This window comes from Mauremys reevesii, linkage group 7 (assembly GCF_016161935.1).
Source record: "Mauremys reevesii isolate NIE-2019 linkage group 7, ASM1616193v1, whole genome shotgun sequence".
Lineage (NCBI taxonomy): Eukaryota > Metazoa > Chordata > Testudines > Geoemydidae > Mauremys > Mauremys reevesii.
In genome coordinates this window covers 121,732,796-121,747,275 of record NC_052629.1, presented here as the reverse complement: position 1 = coordinate 121,747,275, position 14,480 = coordinate 121,732,796, and the positions used below count along the sequence as shown (strand labels likewise).

Here is a 14,480-nt window from a genome sequence, read left to right as displayed (position 1 = left end):
TAAGTACTACTGTTTCTACGTCTCTAAAAGTCTACTTTGTTGTGCTAGATAATTTAAAAAATCCTTACAGTAGAACTAGCTTCCTAATATTAAACTAAACTAAAACAACGAAAAAACACTAAACTAGAAGACGGTTGAATAAAAGAAAGGAAAAACGGTTACAGTACTTGGTGTTTGTCTAGGTATGCCTTTGAGCATCTGATTTATCATGTTAGGCTGAGTTTGAGTGGATGGTGATGGCCCAGCCGGTGGCTTAGGCTTAGGTTTAGCTGGACGAGCTGTTTGTCAGTGATGGAGAGAGACACACCAAAAGTAAAGAGACATATGACGTCATAAACAGTGACTAAAAGATGTAAACTTTGAAAGAAAAGCAAGCAGAAATGATAAAACACAAATGGAATAAGCTCCTTATTGTTACTTGAAGTATTACACAATTATAACACCATTTGACAACAAATATTTTAGAAGTCATCAGATTCTACGACGTTACAGTGCTTTGCAATCAAGATGCTTAAAATTCAGTGGAATGCTAATTGTATTTCATGTAGCCAAGCGCAAAAAGGAGGAGTTTAGTATGATAATTTAAAACGTATAGGTGTGTGTGAGAAATCTGAAATAATATTGCCTGGTTTTTGCACCCTATAATGGTAAGAAAGGTTCCCTATTGAAGGTGCCCCAATGCCTATTGTGAGGTTTAATATCAAAACAATGAACATAGGAATTAATTGCTTTGCAAAGACCAATTATAGATTTTAGACTTAAACACCACTGTTGGTGAAAAGGAGCTATAAAATATTCTTGCATTCTTCGTGCAATTTAAACATGTAAAAAAATCTGTCACTTTAAAAAATGTGTGGTTTCTGATTGTTTCCAGCTCATTTAATTATTTTCAACTTGGAATTCTAGTGGCTTTTATATTCTGGGTTGAATCATATATAAAACTTGCCAGCTCTATCAAATATGTTACTTGCTCTTCCAAATGTTAGAATACTGCAATCAGGACTTGACCCATCTGTCATATAGTTTACAATATCAGCATAGCAAAAATTCTATGAAAATAGCCTTTCCTTCTGCATACACACAGACAAATCATATATGATGAATATACTGGTGCTATAGTTACCGTTATATTTAATAACACATTTTTAATAGCCCAAGTACTGTATTGTGACTATTTTAATTATTTTGTTTGTAAGGAATCTGGCATATTTATCTGGACGTTCTGTTGCCAAAAGTTCTTTCCATTTTGCTTGCATTTTCCAAGGGAGGGAGTAAATTAGTTTGGCTGCTGGTTTACACAAAGTGGATTTGTGATTGCTTTTAATTCTGATAGTGTTATAGAAATTATCAGGGTATAGACAAATATATTCTCATACACCATCCATTAAAGAATAAAAGTTTGAGACGCACATGCCCTGCATTCCTTTAAGATGTTAAATGATTTAATGTAGAGCCTCAGCTTTAAAACATTTGTTTTTTCTGCTAACAGTTTAAACAAATCTATTCAATCAATTCCAGAAACAACTTGATCCTTAGTAGTCATCTACCAGAAGGGCCCCTTTCTCAAAAACGTTCCTTACACCCCCCACCTAATGAAAATTATATGCCTTTACGGAATGATACTACAGATTTTCATTCGGATTCAACATTTCAAGAGGAAGTCAACTCAGCTACATACTGATGGCCCTTAAATTCAGCTCACATATTTAAAGAGACTATTTAACGGCAAAACATTACAAAAGGAAGTTTGCATAAGGATCCCAGGATGGGAGGTAATTCTAATAGACAGCTACTACACCTTGGCTCCCAGATGCATACATTAGCCATGTTACAGTAACACCTCTCTATACAATTTACTCTGTTTGGGTCCCATAATGTGACTGGCGTGTCAGAGAGACAGAGTTTTTCAGAACAGTACCAAAGCCAGAGGAAAACTGCATCCAGGAGAAGCAGGCAGTTCAAGTCCTGCAGTAATCTGACCCTGCATAAGCCTCAAATATGTTTCCAGCTACTGCACTGCCAGCAGCTGAAATATCTACGGATTGCTCCAGACCTAGATGCCTACAATACCCAGAAAAAAATATATTTCAAGCTTTATTGGCATCTGGATCCTGAAGCTGTTGAACAAGCCTGGATAGTGCGACCTCAATGGTTTTCTATTTTTGTGGAAGCGTCACAAGCAGAAGAGGAGAAAAGAAAGAAGGCAGTGTAGAAAAAGATAACTAATGGTGCAGGCCTTAGCATGTCACTATTAAAATATACGTGAGACAGCTTAAAAGAGACTTTTGTTGCATGGTTTTCAGCAAATTGTCCCAGTGGGTGTGTGAGAGATTCCTCATTCCACCAAATATACTTCAGTCCTACCCAGCATACTCCTACTGCAGCCGCCTCTTGGGGAGACATGATCATGCCCAATTGTAACACGTGATGGAGCGTGCCATGTATGAAGGCAGGTTCATTATGATGGGGCCAAACAACTCACTGAGTCACCGAGTATTCGATGCTTTTATTTCTTTTACTTTTTAAGAGCCAAACCCTGGGCTTTTGCTTGAAGTCTGAGTAAAGCAGCGGCTGGAGGGCCGGAATCTCAGCACAGCAGCTGGGAATGGCTTAGCTGCAGTGGTCTCTCTTACCTTTTGGATCAGCAGGAAGAAATCTCATCGCTACTTCTATTCTAGACTGAGACTTTTTGTGTTACTTCCGTCTTTGCTGGCCCTATGATTGTAACGTAAGGAAATTAAAACTTTTTTTTGGCCCTGATCCAAAAAAGCGCTTAAGCACATGCTAAAATTTAAGCACACAAGTAGTCCCATGACTTTCAATGCCACTACTCAGCTAAAGTTACACATGAGCTTAAGTGCTTTGCTGGGTGTGACTCCCAAACAGCTATATATGTACAACCTCATTTGTTTCCTTTAAGTTTTTGGGTTAATATTTAGCACCAGTCATTTGCTAGAACAGCTCTGGATGCTTTAACATTACAATGTTCACGAAATTCAACAGTACTTCTGCAATTTTTTTCAGGGAGGCAGATTTAGTTTCACTTTGATTTCCCCCAACACTTTTTCTTCCCCATTCTTTTTTTTATTCCATTCCAGTATTAATTTGCTTTAACATGAGAAATATTTTATATTGTTCATTAATGTGTGTCCGACTGACTTACAAATCTGAGTTATTAACAGAAAGGCAGCAGGTAGGTGTTACTCACTCACTATCTGGCAAATTGTTGCCTCCCAGCTATTAGCTGGACAAATAAGAAACTTATAGGGCCTGGTCTGACAATTGACCTACTTGTAAGAATATGAATTACTTAAGTGAGTAAAGGTTGCAGGGTTTGCTCCCAGAATGCTGTATACGGCAACTAGTGTAACATACACATTAAAAAAAAAGGCACCATTATTTTGGGTACATACTTTCTGTAATATTTCTTGGGTGCTACTCACTAGAGATGGTAAACTCTTCAAAGCAGGGTGATGGATTTGTGCATGTGTAACACTGACAGATCCCGGTCGTCGGGATTGAATCTGGGATCTCTGGAGCTAAACACATGAGCTAAAAGCCAGCTGGCACTTGGCCAAGGCTGTAGAGCAGATTCATTAACCTCTGTCTAAGTGGCCGCGGTACCACTAGATGGGACAGAACACCACACCCCAGAGGCGTGTGGGTTATGCGTGAAACTTTTGAGTGTGAGACTCAGGAACAGCCATACCGGCAAAACTGAATCATGTAGCGACTACAGAAGGGGATTGAGAATGGCTGAAGGGAATTCATTTAAAAACAATAATATTTGTTAAAAATCATTGCATGTTATTTCCCCCCCCTACCCCAGCTGTAATTATAAAAAATGGGTTTGGCAAAATGGCCTCTTCTGTGCTTCTCAGCGGCTGGATTTCTCTCAAACGAATGCCTTACACATGTGACTCTGAGCACTGGACTGCGAGACATTCCGGGATTCACATTAGTGGAGACCAATAATGCTTGGGGTCTGCCAGGCTCCCTTGTGATGGCTCCATGCCATTCAGTGCAGGGTGGTCTGGCCCTCCTCCCCAACACGATTCATGCAGGCTATGGAATCATTGCTATCCGCCTGCCAACACACAGAATATGGTTCTCTCTGGTGACAGGGCAGGAATACAACGAGCAAGCTCAGGAAAGGAGACACGCAGCCCAGGGTTTAGGGTCAGCACTAGGCCCCTGCACCACTCAAGCCCTATTTTGAGGACTCAGGTGGTACTCAAGTGGTGCTTAGGCCTTGGGCTTAGCCTCGTCAGTGCTGGATGGTGCCTCAAAGAAGTGGAGCGTCTGCCAATTACATCTCCTCCCCACTTCCCTACAAATATATTGTTGAGCCCACCCTCCCCACACAAAATCAATTCTGAACTTCCAAATAACATCAGTGACTAAATGATTTGGGGCTCTTCCTCCCCGCACTGATAAATGCATCCTGCCCTAGCCCCAATAGCTCCTGGTCTGTAATTCCTACCCCCACTGCTCTAGAAAACGAGTAGACAAGCCCCAACCACTCCCTACTCTCTCCCTTCTTGTGGGTCCTGCACTCCTTTCAACTCCTCGCTAGCCCCTTGAAATCACAGGCTTGCCCTGCTCATCCCTCCCTCTGCCTCAGTTCTGGGCCCCTGCTGATCCTGAGAGTTTGGAGGTATCTCAGGGGCTAGAGGCCACTAACCTTCCCACCCCTGACCACATCCTAGGGTGTTGCATTGTAGGAACTAGATGTTCCAAATACTTCTCCCCTCTACCAGCCCACTGTCTGCTGAAGAGCTGGTCAGAAATTGTTATCCTTCTCCTCTGAACATCTTTACTTTTGGGGGGAAAACAAAAAAAAATTAAGTATTTTGAACAAAAACGGAAAGAGTTTGGTTCTGAAATGCCACCAGAGTGCATTGTGGGAGTTATAAGTTTGGGTGCATCATGCCCCCATTCTCTTCTATAGGCCAGGCCCCTTGTTCAGACTACATTTCACATGATTCTCCACAGTCTCCCCGATTGGTGGGGGAGGGGGTGCATCGTGGGAGACATATGAGCCCTGCTCATAAGGAGAATGGGTACATGAGGAAATTGAACTACAGATCCCAAGGGTCACGATAGCAGAATATCTGATTTGAAGTACTTTGGCTTTGACTGAAATGTGAAAACGTGTCAGTTCTGGAGGCTGTGTGTGTGTATGGAAAAGAAAATTCTGTGGAAAGCAGACACCTTTCACAGAAAAAAATGTGTGTAGTTGAAAATCCAGTTTTCCATCGAAAAACAGTTGTATGGAAAACTTTTGGCCAGCCTGAGGCTCTGCTGCTCTCCCCATGGTGCTGCTGGAGAGAAGGAGAGAAGCACAGCTTCTGTCACAAGGTTGTTTTGAAGAAGAGATGGGATTCATTTGGTGAGGCTTGGAACCATTGACCTCTCATCACTACCCATGGCTGCCCTCTGCACAGGGGATAATCCACTGACATTAAACAGCGGAGAAAGGCTTTAATGGGATTCCCCTAAGTGATTAGTGAGAGTCTTAGGGCTGGTCTACACTAGGGGTGGAACTGATCTAAGTTACGCAACTTCAGATACATGAATAATGTAGCTGAAGTCGACGTACTTAGATCAACTTACTGTGGTGTCTTCACCACAGTGAGTCGACTGCTGTCGCTCCCCCGTCGACTCCGCTTGCGCCTCTCACGGAGGTGGAGTACAGGAGTCGATGGGAGAGCGCTCGGGGATCAATTTATTGGGTCTAGACTAGACGTGATAAATCGACCCGTGCTGGATCGATCGCTGCCCACCGATCTGGTGGGTAGTGTAGACATACCCCTAAAGAATAAACAATAGACACAAAACCAGTGGTGGAGGGGATCGGGTTTCTTCTGCTGCATGGAGACAGCGTATTTTAAGTTAAAAATATATATTAGGAGTTGGATTATAAATTGGTGTTGGTTTGTGGCTTGGAGATAGGAGGCCTCCAGGAATCAACCTGTTAGTTCAAGGATACAATGCTGCTGTCAAGAACCCTGGCAAAGGCTGACCAGAGGCTGCCGATAAGAGTCACCCATTTACGTGTTGTCTCAAGTCTTGGGGCGAGAGCCAACGTCCATTAAAGCTGATGGGCAGCCTTTCTATTAACTTTGGATCAAGCTCACTGGGAACGGAAGACATTTGTATTGGCTCAGCTCTGAACAGTAATCCCGTGTGCAGATAAACAGGAGCCATGACAGCAGAAAGTCCGCACAGCTCTTTGGAACACAGACTCCTTGATTAAGCACAAATGCTATTCCGCTCCTGCCCAACAGTGGAAAGCAAAAGAAACACCTGCTCTGGTCATGAGAATGGGGGCTTGATGGGACTGGCAGAGGGTGACGCCTCGGGGATCTTGTTGGATTGGGGGGAGGAAGAGCAGAGCTGCCTGTCTCTCTATGTTGCTCATTTCTCTTCTTGGCTGCCCTGAGGAGCCTCTTCCCCTCCACCAAGATGCTCTGACTGGGCAGTTTGAGTGCTCTGCTGGGGTCACCGCTGGCTCCCCCTCTGCTCCACATGGTGGGGAATGGGGCATAAAAGGGCGCTTGGCACCATTTAGGCTGGTGCCAATCCTCTCCCAGCCCCATGTGCTTTGAGCTTCAGCTGATCACCAACAGCGGCAGGAATGGTTTTGTGCTGATTTACCATTGTTACTGCTATGGAGGTGAGCCAGCACAGGAGTCTGGTTTGCAGGGACCATTAGCAATACGTGTCTCCCATTGACAGGGACTGGTCTAGGCAGTGGGGGCGTCTGTTTGCATACTGTGGACACAATGAAGAACCCATTCGTTGGAACCTTGCTTCCTCGGCCAAGCAGAGGATAGAGGGGACGGGGTGAGGTTAACAGGATCCTATTCCCCTTTTACGGTGAAGCATTTATAGTGCATTGGACCAGGCTGGGCTCTTTCTGCGGCTGACCTTTAACTGCATCGTTTATGTCCATGTCTCATTCTCCTGCTGCGTCTGCATCAAACACACCTGTTGCCATTTGCTGCTGCCCCTTGCTCCCCTCCTTTTCTCACCTCCACTGTCCTCCTCAGAAGAACCAAATACCAAAGGCCAAATCCAAACAGAATTATACGAGTACTGTGTCCAAAAAAACTGGAGAAGTAAGTTTATTGTAAACTATTAATTGCCAAGTAAAACAATCTAAAAACCCTGGGCTGGATTTGCATTTGCAATAAAGTCACTTTTACACCACGATAGCAGTGTCACATGGTCATGGTGTAAATGAGAATCGGGCCCTTTAAATTCTCAGCACTTTTTTGATGACTGCCCTGCATTTCACAATTCCTGTACTCCTGGGATGCTAGTCTGCAGCAATTCTTTTCTAAAGGAACAATGAATTCTCAATTTCTGTAAATAGCCAGAGGGAAACCCTTCCAGGGCTTTGCACGCCTTAATCTGAGTATTAGTAGTTTTTGCCTTATTAAGAATTAACACAGATTATTAATCCTGAATTGTTTTAGCATATTATTCTCTTTAATGTTCTATTTAAAACCACAAATTATTTCTAAAGGGAAGAGGAAAGGCTAGGTACACTTTGGGAAGGAGGCAGGAAATGCATGGGGTGGTGGTGATGTAGCTATTTTCAGTATCTCAATTTTATTCTTGCTTGAGAGAAAGAAACAACGTTTAGAGCAGTAGCATTCGCATTTGGCCTCAATTTAGTCAAAATAGGTCAGGGTTCCGTAAGGGAAATAGGATTTGGCTCTGTGTGTCCTTCGCTGGGTTCAAGCAACATAAACCTGTGTGTTTTAGGGAAATGGGGCCCTCTGAAATGCCCCACCTAATTTCCCTGATATTAACCAGGTCATAAGTCTGGTCCTAAAAAGACGATGGCCATTGTCCTTATTTTACTGATACACTGGGATCTATGCTCAATTAAATCCAATGTAATTATTTGTTATGGATGCACCTGAAAATATTATATCCTACTTTTTTTTGGGGTGCTTCTTGTGGACTTATTTAAAGAGAAAATCCATGCTTTGTTTTCTGAACAATTAATTTTTGTTGTTGTTATTGTTACTAGGGCCTGTTACCAATACCACAAATATAACAAAAAATGAAAAGATACTGGGCCAAATTACAGAGTGACCACTCCTAATGCTATTAGTGAAAGAGGCACCCCCGGAGCCCAGAGCAGAACTTGGCCCAAGATGCTGTATTTCTTTTTAAAACCAATTTCTTTCTAGAAACAGGTTTTGAAAACAAGTGTATCCTTTTTCACAACACATAAATAACGACTTAGAAAAAAACCCTAACAGTTCAGATCTCAAGAACTTTCAAACTAAGGACCCTGGTATGTAACAGTAATGAACACATTGGCATTTTGCAGCTCCAGAATCACTACTGAGAAGTCCATTTTAATGGTATTTATCTGACCTGCACTCGTTTCATTACATGTTACCAACATGTTACGAACAAAAAAGACAAACACGACTTCTGTCTAATTGTAGTGTTAGTTACACATTAACAAATAAACCATTTCTCCCAAATAGGGCATAAAACAAAAGATATGAAAAAACAAAAATGAAGATTAGTTTTGTTATAAATGTGCTTATTAGGTAATTTACATTAAAGGCCAAATCATCCAAACTTTTTTCTGCCAAAAATTTGTTTTAGTTCCTTTGGAAAACAAGAAACTTTCTCTTCACTATAAATAAACCTCCATATTAGGTTGTACCTTCACTATAAAATACTTCTGCTCTACACTATATCTTAAGGGAGAAGTAAAAGATAGTATGTATGTTGAGACAGCACAAATTAACTCCTTAAGTATTATTGCAACTCCATCTTCAGTCTACAGGAGTACATATCTTAAGGAGCTATGAAAAGAAAACAAAGATAAATATAACTCAACAGTCCTAGCAATTTATAATACATATACAATTGTTCACCTGCATCCTTTTGATTCTCTATATGAAAGAGAGAGAGCAACAAGGAGAGAAAAGAGAGAAACAAGAACAGATATGCAGGATTAATGAGCAAGTGGACCAAAATGCCCCCCAGTTATGTGTGATATATGACATTTGAAAAGAAAATAAGTTGCCCAGTGACTCCCACCACCAAGAAGCATGGTATCACCAAAAAAGACTCCTTTCACATAGGTGAAAGAAAATGCTGCACAAATAGAAAATCAGTAAACTTAGTGAACTAAGCTCTGAGAACATACAAGAGCTCACCAAGCAACAAGTTTGTATGTTCCACCCAGAGCTTGGTGTAAAAGAATAAATAAAATCTAGAAAGAGAGCAAGGAAAGCATTTCTGCTTGAGAGATAACAGACAGAAGACATGTAAGATCTGATGTACAGAGAAAGGACAGCTTCATATGATCTTATACACAGGATTGTTTAAAGATCTTATACACAGGAAAAGGGACGGCTTTTTCCAAATGTCCTTTATCTGACCTCTAGCTCATTGTTCCCCAGTGTAGCTGCTACCTTTTGATTGTGTACCAGTGACAAAAGCACTTTACAAATTGGGGTTACACAGAAGCAAAGTAAAAATGCATTCAGGTCACAGACATAAAGAATAACTGAAAAAACTTACAGACAATCTGAGTTTATCACAAACAAATGGCTTAATTGTCTAACCTGTTTTAGGCTGATAAAAAGTGACTGGACTTCTCACACTGGGTTTCACAGACAGAAGCAACAGACAAGCCAATGCTAAAAGACTTGAAGCAAGGAAAGTGAGTTGGTTTGGATCTGGATTTTCTTGAAGTAATGAAAACAGAAAGAGTGAAGACAGCATGGAGAGGAGGGTGGTAGGTACTCACGAATGGTTAAATCCATCACTTGAGAGGCCAAGCAGAAGACAGGATGCTCATACATTTCTCTCTTTTTCCCTATAAAAGAGGATTTGGGCATGCAAGAGGCTTAGGTCAGAGGTAAAGAGGTTATAGGTCATAGGTCAGAGGAAAACTTTACATTAGCTTAAAAGGAAAATAGCTGTAGAGTATTTTGGGATACACACAGGATAAAAGAAAAAAAGGAGATTTAAAATTGGAGATCTACTGGATTAACCATTCAGCATGCCCATGAGTCACAAAAGAGGTTGCGACCATGATTCTAAAGGTTTATTTTGAATTGTTTGCAAGAATATAATGATCAAAACATCATGAATAAAGGGAAATAGAATTCTATTGATTTAAGGCTCCAAGATACTAAGGATTTTAGCCTTCAGTATCTAAGGCTTTTACAGGTATTTCTTCATAAACATAGCCTCAAGAAGTGCTGTGACCGATACTTCCTCAGCTGTTATAAGTATTTCTTAAACGTTTGGATATTCAAATAGAAGCTTTTTAACGTCAAAATCATATTTGTATAGAGAAATGAATCACATGTAGATAATTTATTTTTTACAAACTATTTTAGCTTGTAGTGGACTATGCTCATGAGCGAAAACCTGATGCATGCAGCTGGCGGATGTTGGGTTGTTTGAATTAACAATCCCAGCATGCTTTGAAATTGGTGTCACAACCACTTTTAGAGAGACAATATAGAAAAGTGGCTGTGGCCAATCACGAATAAGGAAGGAGAGAAGCAGAGGAGAGCAGGTAGTGTGGAATGAAGTATTTCTCTGAAAAGGTAGCTGGAAAAAAAAAAGTTTGTTGCTTCAAAGTATTCCCAGACCTAAAAGTCACAGTGCGAAAAAGAGGGCAGATAATTAACACAACCAAGAAGAATTGAGGCACAAAAGGAAAGTACACACTAACTGTTCTACTTTGGAAGTGAATGCATTTTTACTTACAGATCATAAAGTTTGTTTTTGCATAGATTTATCTGAAAGAAGAGAGCAAATCTTACCAACAGGTTAGTGATATTTACACAGAGACCTAGGGAAGCCAGCATTTGGTAGAAGCATCCATCAAAACAAAAGTTGCTTTTTGATTCTGAGTCCTTCTCCGTCGTCAAGTCTATTTCAACATTGCATTTTACAGAATACACCAATTAACATATCCTGTGAAGTTGAGTACTTCGATAAATTGCCTGATAATACAGTGCTTATTAAACCTTCAATCCTTCTCTATTTTTGTCACTCATTACCAAGTCAAGAGTTGATAAACATCCTTTTAGTGCCCAATTCTTAAGTGTTTCTCACTGGATGCATAACAATGAATTCATTACCACTGGTACACAATTTGCATTGTCAGACAGAAAAAATAGAAAAAGAGAGGACATATCATGTACAGAACCTAGAAAATTTGACATGTAATAACCCAGGCCCTTGTGTAAACAAGGGCTAGGAACAAATCAGAGGGTGATTTTTTTTCTTTCAGTAATGTCTTAGAGGCGTACAATGTGAATCTAGCTTTAGTAAAGCTTTATATTTCACACACAACAGAAGACCAAAATCCAGAGTAAAACAATTCTTTTTGAAAATACAGCTTTCAGTTACAAGCACTTGTAAAGTTGTGTAGGAGTTTCAAATTGCTGTATAGCAGCCAACAAGGTAACAATGAAATTGGATTAACATGTAAAGAACTAGCTGTTCATCGAGCTCCAACAAAACACATATCCTCCAGCAAGTTTTAAAATGTCTTTTTGATGGCTACATGTGTCTCTGGTCACCAGTTATTATTCCCTCATAATTTAAAAGGTCAATAATATCAGCTATGCTGGATTTAGAGTGACAAGAATGTAATCTGATGCAAGAATGGGATCAACTGATGACTTCCACTATTCACAAAGCAAAGTCAGTGAAACACATCCCAGAAAAAGACATTTTAAGTTGGCTACACACAAGCAGAGATAAAACATTTCTTAGCTTCTTATATTTTGATTGTTTTCTGAACTCCACTGTCTCAAGCAATTAGCAGCATTATCCTTTTCAGCTACGAACATGACATCCCATGTATTTCTCATTTTTTAAAAACAAAGACACGAGTATGCTGTACCAAACGCGCTAGTGCTCAGAAGAAGCTATGATTCTGTTAACCATTTCATCTCTTTTTCCTAGAAAAGGAAATATTTCGCTACCCTCTGCTCTTAATTCTTAAAAAACAAACACCACAAATACATTTCCTAGCCAATTCCATATTCCCCTTGACTTCAGTTTTATTGTCAAGCAAATAAATAGTTAATTCATTATTTTAAATAACTGTTAGCCATAGTTTCCACACAGAAACATAGTAACATTTTAACACCATAAAGTAATTGCCTTACCTTCAATTTTGGCATACTCTGATAGTCTAGTATAGTTGACTAAAGCAGCTTGCTCCAAGCATTTACGGATGACTGTTTTTACCTCCTCTTGAGGGACAGGAGTAACTATGTCTTTCATCAGAACCTGGACATAAGGAAAACTGATTTGTTGTGGCACACACATCATTGATCTTTTTTCGTTTGTTCGACAAACACATGCATACCCAACACTAACCCAGTGTGGCTACCTTTCTCTATGTGGCTCACCTCTAGTGGCCAGCCTACATAGTAAAGTTTAAAAGTCCTACTGCACTTGATCCCTTTGATCAAGCAGCAGAGACTCACGCTTTTAGATCCAGAAGTCGTAGGTTCAGACCCCACCGGTGACCCGACCAAAGATGTCACTGCAGAGTTAATTCATGTACTATTTCTGCAAGCAACTACTTTATTCAGTGACATAAAGCTTTTTAGAACTGTTATTCATTCAGACAAGTTTTCAACATTACATTTAAAGGGTCTGATTCATCACCCCGTTACACCAGTTTTATGCCAGTATAATTCCATTGAATCCTCGTTCCTTAGTTTGCATCATCTTGGGACACAAAACTGGTCTAACTGATTAGAGAATTAGACCCATAATTCATAATATTTAGAATTCTCTGTACATTGCATTACAGGGTGTAATTACAACACCAAAAATCTACTCATGCCCATGACCGAACAGATACTGTAACGTTATCTAATTCAATTTATGTGTATATCTATGCATAAATCTAATTGCCATGTAAACTCTACTGTATGATTGAATATGAACATAGGAATTTTAACCTGCCTTTGTTATTGTGATGCTTACCCTTTCCAGCAGGGATAGAGTAGCTTTCAACGCACCTTCGGGTCGGCCAAATGGAAAGCAATACCTAGAAAAACACCCAATTGTAAAGATTAACTCAAATGCACCTGGGCAAACATACCGATAAGCTTAAGAGTGATCTGTTAAGAAAGACTGGGTGGCGGGGCAAGGGCTTTGTTCTCGCTTCCCCGAATTAGGCCCCTACCCTTCAAGTGGTGCCATGTGGGCCCAAGAGACTGGATCAAGGCCTGAAAGAGTAATTTTGATCAGTGCCTCAGTGGGATTGTTAGGAAATCTCAGAAATATTTTCCATGATGTGCTCCACAGCCCGGAGGATATATCCCTATGCTTCAATCACAGGGAAAACTACTAGTAAGGGCTGGTAGATCTGCCACTTTAGGAAATCTGGCTGTCAACTGGGAGGGACAGTGGCTACATCTATCAGGAAGGGGTTACATATTATCTCCTTGCAATAAAAGGGAAAAGGGCACTGACAAGGAAAGGACCAGTTATTTCAAGACGGGAAATTAGTGATCTCATCATAATCACAGGCCATAACTAATTGGTTCAGCTGACTATTTTATTGTTGAGAGTTGCAGCTAAGGGTGGTCATGGTATTGAGTTTGCATCGAGAGTTACATCATCTCTCATCTTGAGAATTGGGGTTGATCACTGTATGAAAAGGCTGGTTTGAAAGGAGGCAACTCACCTCCCTGTTTTGAGGTTGGTGATATCCATTATTCCCAAAATTAAACCATCCATGAAAAAAAACCCTGCCTTTCTTTGTACTAGGAAGAGATGGGAGTAGATAGCAGAATGCGTTAAGGAGAAGGGGATGGGAAAGAGGAAGAAATAAGATCACAGGGTCTTTAATTATTTGCTTAGAATTATTTAATTGTCAAATATAAGTCCCCTCCTTGTTGCTGTGCCTATGTGGGCAAATTGAGTTGAAATACCTTTAAAAGGTTAAGCCTTCTGTTTATCAGCTATGAACACATTCATGTCTTCTGCAGCTGCAAGTTTTGGCACCCTAATGTACCAAGTTATTTTACACTGTGCATATTACTTATGCAGAATTATAATAAGCTGCAGCCTTTGAAATCTAAAAGACTCATCTTTTATGGGATGGAGTCTTGAGGAAATGCATCCTCTCTCACTTTAAACCAGGAGCCTCTGCCTTTACCTAAAATGGGTGATCTGATTCTCCAGAAGCAAGCGGAGCCGCTCCTTGATTTCTTCAAAACGTTCTTTCTCTTCTACAGTTACAGTTCCTATTCCATCAGGCCTGAAGGAAAAATGCCATGAATGACTCAAGCTTCACCTCATGACCCTGGTAAGTCATCTGTACGGCAAACAAGATATTGCAGTTTTTGGAAATGGATGTCATCGACTATTAGATCCAGGATATAGTGCATGTGCCATGCAAAGAAGCACTTATGGGTAAAGCAGCGTGATTGTTTAGAAAG

The 14,480-nt window shown here is 40.5% G+C and overlaps 1 protein-coding gene across 31 annotated transcripts in view; it reads right to left on the bottom strand.

Annotated features, from left to right (window-relative positions):
• The window catches only part of CADPS (calcium dependent secretion activator), a 359,086-nt gene that overhangs the window by 82,833 nt on the left and 261,773 nt on the right, over nucleotides 1–14,480 (bottom strand). For 11 of the 31 annotated variants that reach the window (XM_039482397.1, XM_039482400.1, XM_039482406.1 and 8 more), the window contains 5 exons: nucleotides 14,198–14,299; nucleotides 13,018–13,081; nucleotides 12,186–12,309; nucleotides 9,797–9,865; nucleotides 8,916–8,933 (listed from right to left, as the gene is read on the bottom strand). In XM_039482397.1, the coding sequence (XP_039338331.1) occupies nucleotides 8,916–8,933; nucleotides 9,797–9,865; nucleotides 12,186–12,309; nucleotides 13,018–13,081; nucleotides 14,198–14,299 (377 nt within the window). The remainder of the gene's footprint in view (nucleotides 1–8,915; nucleotides 8,934–9,796; nucleotides 9,866–12,185; nucleotides 12,310–13,017; nucleotides 13,082–14,197; nucleotides 14,300–14,480) is intronic. The other 20 variants (XM_039482404.1, XM_039482405.1, XM_039482418.1 and 17 more) reach the window with 3 other exon arrangements.